Source organism: Mobula hypostoma, chromosome 24, assembly GCF_963921235.1.
Source record: "Mobula hypostoma chromosome 24, sMobHyp1.1, whole genome shotgun sequence".
NCBI classification, from domain to species: Eukaryota; Metazoa; Chordata; class Chondrichthyes; order Myliobatiformes; family Myliobatidae; genus Mobula; species Mobula hypostoma.
In genome coordinates this window covers 6,014,647-6,022,782 of record NC_086120.1, presented here as the reverse complement: position 1 = coordinate 6,022,782, position 8,136 = coordinate 6,014,647, and the positions used below count along the sequence as shown (strand labels likewise).

The following is an 8,136-nucleotide window of genomic DNA, read 5'->3' as shown; positions in this document are numbered from 1 at the left end:
TAATCACAGTGCGTTTCTTTTATTTTCGACACCTCAGTGTAATAAACTGGTTTCACATGCATTTAAATTAAGTTTCACTTCCTCCCCCCAGGCACTTAAAATGGATTCACATTCCCTTAGAAGTACATTCAGGGTGCAGTTTGTGTCAAAAAACATTTGGCTGCTATATAGTTCAGTGACAAAAATCTTCAGCAAGCCAAAAGCACAAAAAAAACCCCTAAATTTTCACAAATAATTACGTGAATTGTTCTTTGAAGTGTGTAAAATATAAACTTTGCTCTTTTTGACTCACTCTATCTCCATTCAGGAATATTAATTTTATTTTTCATGATTCTGATCTGGATGTGATTGGGTATGTAGCACCATCAGTGGAAGGTGCAATCCACAACGTAATGGGTTTAGATGTCATGGATTATTCAGGACATACTTGATCAATATTTATCATTTACCTTTTCCTGTAGATGAAGTCAATCACATTTTGATTGGTAGACTGGCCCTTGGAGTCCCTAAAGGTTGAAATTGCAGGCTTGGATTTATGCAGGGGACTGTAATGTAACTACAATACACATCAGCTAAAAGGCCACTGGGTTGTAAATAACATCCTTGAACCAAATTGAGCACCACAAGTGCCCAAATCTAAACTACAGTAAGTTCTATCAAATGTATACTTCATAAATGAAGTAGATTTTGTCGTTCTGGTATACAGTAAATTAAATTATAAAATGTATTTACTCTAGGAAACCTGATGGCCAGAAGGTCGGACAAACTCCCAGGAACATTACTAGGCATGGTGGGTGTAGGACAGTAATCACAGTACTATGAACAAATTTTACCTGCAAATAAGAATATTTAGTAAGCCAGTGCTTGCCAAGACCAAACCCCTATTCAATGGAAAAAAGCTGTTACCCAGCAAACAAGCCATTTCCAGCAGTAAAGCAGCAAAATTAAACATTTAATAATTGTGAACAAAAGAATGTACCTACGAATGGAAATAAAGGTAAAATCTTCCTTTGTTTTAAAACAATATGAACTAAGACATTACGATTTATAACTCAAGGAGGCAAAGCTAAATTGAAAAATAAAACTGTCTTTCTTTAGGTGATTAATTAAAGCTCCATTCCTACCTGAAATATCATCCTAATGTAGATCAATGGTCTGAACAACAGTGTCAGTTTGAAGATAGAGGAGATATTAAGCTGTGTCAATAGCATTCCCACATTTTACTACCTTTAGGAATATTTTTCAACTAACCTACCACTTCACTCTAGCTCAGAATCAAATGCTTCATAACATCTTGTACCATCTAATGGGCGAATCTTCTTTGTTGAAAATGAGCAAAATTCTGATCAAAAACCGAGCACATCTCAGTCTGAGTTGATCACAAACTTCTAGTTCCTAGTGCAAGATCTAATTTTCTTGCAGTGCTTACTGGCATTTTGAAAGAATTTATCAAAGATTCTAAATGATTTAACAATAAAATAGGATGTCTGTATGTAACATCTCTAAGTCGAGATATACAGAAGGATGGATTTTTTTTTTAAAAGTACACTTCTAATTAAATTAATAAAAGAACTCTCCCTTCCATCCAGTCTTTCCCATTAGTGTGAATCACCTGTGATTTTGAGAACTGATCAGTCACCAGTCACCTACCAGTAAACATCTGTAATCTACAAGAACCTGTAACAAAAAATAAATTTAAATGTTCATTACATTATTGCTCAATGTTGGCTCTCAAACTACGAATATTAATTCCAGTGAACCACCATGTAGAGGCCCTTGATCTTCTTCTAGACCCCAAACTGTAAGGAATTCTGATAACACTTTACAAATCAAAACAGTTAAAGTAACATCTATACACATTATTACTACATTATGTACCTGTGACCAATTATGCACTTAGATATCAATTTCTCCATGAACAGATTTCTAGTATTGGTTATATGTACAGAAAGAGCATACCTGTGAAGACTGAATTCCACTACCCTCATCTACTTTGGAAGAAAAATAAAATAGGTTGCTAAATCACTTGCTTGCACAATCACTGGATGAATGTTATAAACACTCAGCTAGAAAAAAAGTTACCAATATTGAAAACTTAAGATTTTAAGATACCTTTCAGTTTTAAAGTTTAATTCAGAATCCCTGGGACATTAAATACAAGAACACTCACAATTACGCTTTTTATATTTTTCCTACCTCATCTTAGTTGTTACTTAAGATCTGTACCCTGAATAAATTCTGAATGTGCTGCTCTTCAATCTGCTTTTCTTTAAGAACAGAATTTCATATGGCACTGTGGTTTAAAAAAAATCACATCAAGTATGGCTAATGGAAATCTTGACTCTAATAGATGAAAATTATTCACAGGTGATGTTATGTAGGATTTTGAAATTAGCTGCTGTAACTTGACAACTACTGAAACTCACTGATAAAAAAAAATATTCTGTCTCTTGAATAACAGACTTCTATCAACCACATCACTGTTACCTTTAGTATTAATATCCATGACCAAGCGCCACTAAGAATTAACCAGCTAAAGAAAGACAGTGGCTCTTTTGAAAAAACTGCCAATGCGGCCTGAATGAAAGCCTCCTCACACAGTTTAAGAATGCAGGGAGAATTCTTCTCTGTTTTACGCCACAGGCACGACAGTAGTGGTTGACATCAGCAGAGGTGAATGGGAACACTGGGGGAGTGGGGGAGGGTGGGGAGGCAGGCGCTCCGTTGTCACTCACACAGGGATGCGTGTTGGGGTGCTGGGCTGGTTCAGCCCCATGGTTTTACACAACCAGCCGGCAAAATCCACCTCCTCTACTTCAGATTGTTTAATAAACGTGTGGCTCTGTGAAAGTGCAAGAAAAAGTCAGTATTTTACAGACACAGAATATTGATACTATTAATACAATTAGGGCAGAAGACAGGAATGAAAACCAACTTCATTCCAAACATCTTATTAGTACTGCAATTTGCTAATGGAAGTATTTATTTTGAATTCTTTCTACAATGAAAGCCTACTTAATGAAAAATCCTTCAAATATTTAACGTAAAACTACAAAAACTGCAAAATTAACTTGTGTATTGCTGCATAAAATCAAAACAAAAAAATGTCATTATGAAATTTTCAATTTCTTCCAAGGCCTTAGTTGTATAAGATTCTACTGACAAATATACACAAATACATTTGAACATTCTACTCCCACAATGCAATTCCCACTTCCATTTGATTTTTAAGCAAATGTTCAATGAACTTAATTGCATTAAATAGGAAGAAGCACTAAAGTCCAAAATCATGCACAATTTGAAGTGCAAGCCCTTTCATTTTGAAAACAGATTATAAGTAGATCATTAATCACTATTTTCCACCTCACACTTCCAAAATGAAGCACCTGCAAACCATACAGCAAACAAAATGTTGAGGAAATACATGTGGGGGCTTGACTATGGCAGAGGAGAAGCAACTCTTCTGAAGGGAGGGTGGGATAGAAACTCCAGAGCAGAACACCTCAGCTAGAGCTCAGATGCAGTGGGTGTGGAGAAATGATATCCTTACAAGTGGCAGGGTGTGAAGAGGTATAGTTGAGGTAGCTGGTGGGAATTGTTGAGTTTGTAGAAGCCAAATCTGCCTCCAGGAAGCAGGAAGATCCAGAAAAAGAAAAAAAAAATGTTGGAGATGGTCCAGGTGAATTTGCAAATAGGGACAAAATTGGTGGTGAAGAGGAAAAAATTGGTGAGATTTGCACAAATGCAGTTGATGTACTGCAGTGGAGAAGGATGCTGCTGGAATCGGTTATGGTCAACAAAAAGATGAGCATGGATGGGACCAATGTGAATGCCCTTGGCTGCCCTCCTTTGATTTATAGTAAGTTGGTGGAATATAAAAAATGATAAGGGTTGTGGAGAAGATGTGAAACCTACTTGCTGTGTGTGGCCTTTAAGACACTACACCATGCTTAGAGTAAACAGATTTTAAACAGTGTCAGTTACTTCTGCTTGGGTTCAAAAACAGTGATTTATGTCACTGATAGTTGGCAAGAAATGAGCAGTAAGACAATTCAGTCTTGATTACTGCAGTTTCAAACATTCAGGCTTGGAGATGAGAGAAATGGCTGGGAGTGAAAAATGAAACAACTTCAGTAATTCAGCAAGTTAGCAACTACGAAGAATTTGAAGATATTGATAATCATCTTGAATGTTACAATGAAAATTAAGATTTGGAAGTTGCAACAATTTCTAACTAGCATCAATCGTGTGCACTTGTATGGCTGTTAAGACACTACACCACACTTAGTGCAAATAGTTTTTAAATAGTGTTAGTTGCATATGATTATGTTATTCATTTGGGATGACTGATGCAGAGTTAAAAAAGTGATTTTTGACACTACTTCATGTAGGAAGGCATCTTTCACCACTCTATTATCTGCACTAGATGTCTGCACTGATTTTGTTCATTTAGTCAAAAGGACACGGCAACATACTGTATGAATTCCTCCATCGATAACCATTAGGTTTTATAGCACTGCAGTAATATTGGTGATGTTCTAATTTGTTCTGTATTTCACTTAAATATTTGTTACCCAGTTAAACATAGTTTGTCTTTTTAAAAACTATTTCCATGAAACTTCAGCTAATTAGGACAACCACTGAACTGGGCCAAATTCTACTGGTCACAATGTGTCCCATTTAACTGAAATCCACTGGAAATAATAAATTTTATTTTCACTAAAGGTTCCCCCCTCCACCCAAGGTACATTTTGTGGATACAGTGCCTTGAAAAAGTATTCAGCCCCACTATTTTCACATTTTACTGTCTCATTTTCTGAATTTAAAATATATTGAAGTAGGATTTTTTGAGCGAACGTACAAAATATTGTGCATTGTGCCAAATCAAAAGAAAAAAATCCCAAACCTGTCAATTTACTAAAAATTAAAAACCAAAATTATGAACATGAAAAAGCATCCAACCCCTTTTAATTATTATGCTAACTTCCCTCAGATACAGTATACGTATTACCTTACTATCTCACCCAATTTGCAGATATAGAAAATTGGAGGATCATCTGAATAATTTCCCCCTTTCTCAGTAAGGTCCAACAGTATGGTAGATTTTCAACAGACCAAACCAAAATGAAGACTAAAGAGCATTAAAGACAAGTTGGGGAAATGATAATAGAGAAGCACAAATCTGGGGAAGGGTACAAGACCATCTCAAAGGCACTGAACATACCCTGGAGCTCAGTGCAGACCATCGTGAATAAGTGGAAAAAGTATGAGACTACAGTCATACTGCCTAGGTCAGGCAGCCCCTCTAAACGTAGTCACTGGAGAAGAATGGCACTTGTAAGAGAGGGTACTGTGACTCCAACAGTCACTCTGAGTGAGCTGCAGAAGTTCATGGCTCCAAGGCCCTGCACAGAAGAGGTACTTATAAAAGAGTGGCAAATAAGAAACTTTGGCTTAGAACAAAAGCATATTCTTGCCCACAAAGACTTTGCAAAGCATCACTTAGAATGTACTGCAAAGATGTGAAAGGAAGTCTTGTGATCGGATGAAATTAAAAGGAACCTTTTGGCCTCAACGCTTAAGCGGTACATGTGGCATAAATCTAATACTGTGCATCAGGTAGGTAACACCATCCCTACTGTAAAGTACAGTGGAGGTAGCATCATACTGTGAGGATACTTCTCAGCAACAGGGCCTGGAAATCTGGTCAGGATTGCTGAGAAGCTGAATGCCGCTAAACAGAGAGATCCTGGATCAAAACCTGCTAGCCTCTGCCAGAAAGCTTAAACTGGGGAGGAAGTTCACCTTTCAGCAGGACAACAAGCCAAAGCACAACTGCCAGAGTAACCATGGAGTGGCTTCAAATGAAGAAAGTTGATGTCCTTGAGTGGCTTAGTCAGAGTCCTGACAATAACCTGATCAAACATCTCTGGCAAGACCTCAAACCTGCTGTCCAAAGTCACTCCCCAACTAATGTGGCACAGCTTGAGCAATTTTACAAGGAGGGATGGGCAAATCCTTCTACATCTCATTGTGCAAAGCTAACAGACACTTATCCAAAAAGGCTACTGGCTGTAATAGCTGCAAGATGTCGTTCAAATAAGTACTAGTAGGAGGGGGGGATGAATGCTTTTGAACTGCTAGCATTCCAGTCTTTGAATTTTTAGTATTTCATGCTTTACAATATTCCCCGTTTTTGAGCTCTCTTGTGAAAAAAGGAGTATGTGATTCACATATTAAAAACTCTCAGTTAAATTGATCAAAATCCCTGGTTGGATAACTCCACTCAATTTCACTTGCCCCCTCATTCGAATGTTTCCACAACCAATGGACTCACTTTCAAGGACTCTTCATCTCATATTCTCAATATTTATTACTTTTTTATTTATTATTATTACTACTTTTCTTTTTGCAATTGCAGTTTTCTTCATCTTTTGCGCACTGGTTGAATGCCCAAGTCGGTGCAGTCTTTCATTGATTCTCAAGTCAAGTCACTTTTTATTGTCACTTCAACCATAACTGCTGGTACAGAACACAGTAAAAACGAGACAACGTTTTCCAGGACCATGGCGCTACATGAAACAATACAAAAACTACACTGAACTACGCAAGAAAAAACGCAAAAACTACACGACACTACAGACCTATCCAGGACGGCATAAAGTGCACAAAACAGTGCAGGCATTACAATAAATAATAAACAAGACAATAGGCACAGTAGAGGGCAGTAGGTTGGTGTCAAGCCAGGCTCTGGGTATTGAGGAGTCTGATGGCTTGGGGGGAAGAAACTGTTACATAGTCTGGTCATGACAGCCCGAATGCTTCGGTGTTTTTTTCCAGATGGCAGGAGGGAGAAGAGTTTGTATGAGCGGTGTGTGGGGTTCTTCATAATGCTGTTTGCTTTGCGGATGCAGCGTGTGGTGTAAATGTCTGTGATGGCGGGAAGAGAAACCCCAATACTGTTATGGTTATTATTCTATTGATGTATTGAGTATGCCCGCAAGAAAACAAATCTCAGGGTTGTATCTGATGTCATACATGTACTTTGATAATAAGTTTACTTTGAACTTATAACACTCATTTATGTGAGCAAAGGGTTGGGGGCTGAATATTTTTACAAAGCACTGTATATGGACTATGGGGGCGGTCTCAGGGAATTTGGCTTCAGGATAGAAAGATGTCCTTTCAGAACAGCGATAAGGAGGAATTTCTGTAGCCACAGGGTGGAGAATTTGTGGGATTTATTACCACAAGTGGTTGTGCAGGCCAAGTCATTGGGTATATTTAAAGCAGAGATTGATAGGTAATTAGTTAGGACGTCAAAGGTTACAAGTGGGAGAATGGGGTTAGTAGGAAAATAAACCTCCCATGACTGAATGTAGCCTAATTCTGCTACGTTATATACACAGATATTTGAATGATATCCTTACAATTTAAACTGTTGGCAATATCTTCATCAATTTATCTCAGTTACACTCACCAGATAAGGTGCAGATGAAGCAAGAGCTACATAAATATTCCAAATTTCACTTTAAATTAAGCATCTCTAAAGCAGAGAACTAAAAGGCACATCTTTATGAAGTGATAACATCAATATGGTAACTAAATCAGGAGGGAGGAGAGGTGGAAAAGGTTGATGTAAAAGTAACACTGACAAAGATCAGACTCAATCTTACTCAACGGCAGAAATTGTTCAAGACCATCGACTCCTAGCTAGTCTCTGTTTCTATGAAGGGTCACACACTAGTCAGCTCTTGAAATGGCCATTCTTCCTCTAAGTTTTGAGCATCTGTGTATTGATGGGATATTTGAAAATGAGATGGTGGGAGAATAGCAAATCAGGATCGGAAAGCTCTAAGAAACTAAAAGTACATATTGTAGACATTCAAATCAGCTCATTAAACATGCTACAATTAGACCAGACACCTTTACTGGAACAAGTGTTTCAACCTTTAAATTTGAATCCACATGGGTTCTTTCCCCAAGTTATTTATAATATAATATAGGAATTCACCCCCAAAGGTGGATACTAGTAGTAGTTTTTCTTTCTGCAATAACAGCCCCTTTTATGTTCAGATACTCTGAAAGCAGTTGCTTAACCACAACATTTATTCAACTTCAAAGATGATGTTTAAA

At 37.5% G+C, this 8,136-nt stretch overlaps 1 protein-coding gene across 1 annotated transcript in view; it reads right to left on the bottom strand.

The window, feature by feature from the left end:
* Positions 1-1,019: 1,019 nt before the first annotated feature.
* map2k2a (mitogen-activated protein kinase kinase 2a) overlaps positions 1,020-8,136 on the bottom strand; it is a 93,724-nt gene continuing 86,607 nt past the window's right edge. The window contains exon 11 of the mRNA XM_063032034.1: positions 1,020-2,842. Coding sequence (XP_062888104.1) covers positions 2,732-2,842 — 111 coding nt within the window. The 3' untranslated portion in view covers positions 1,020-2,731. The remainder of the gene's footprint in view (positions 2,843-8,136) is intronic.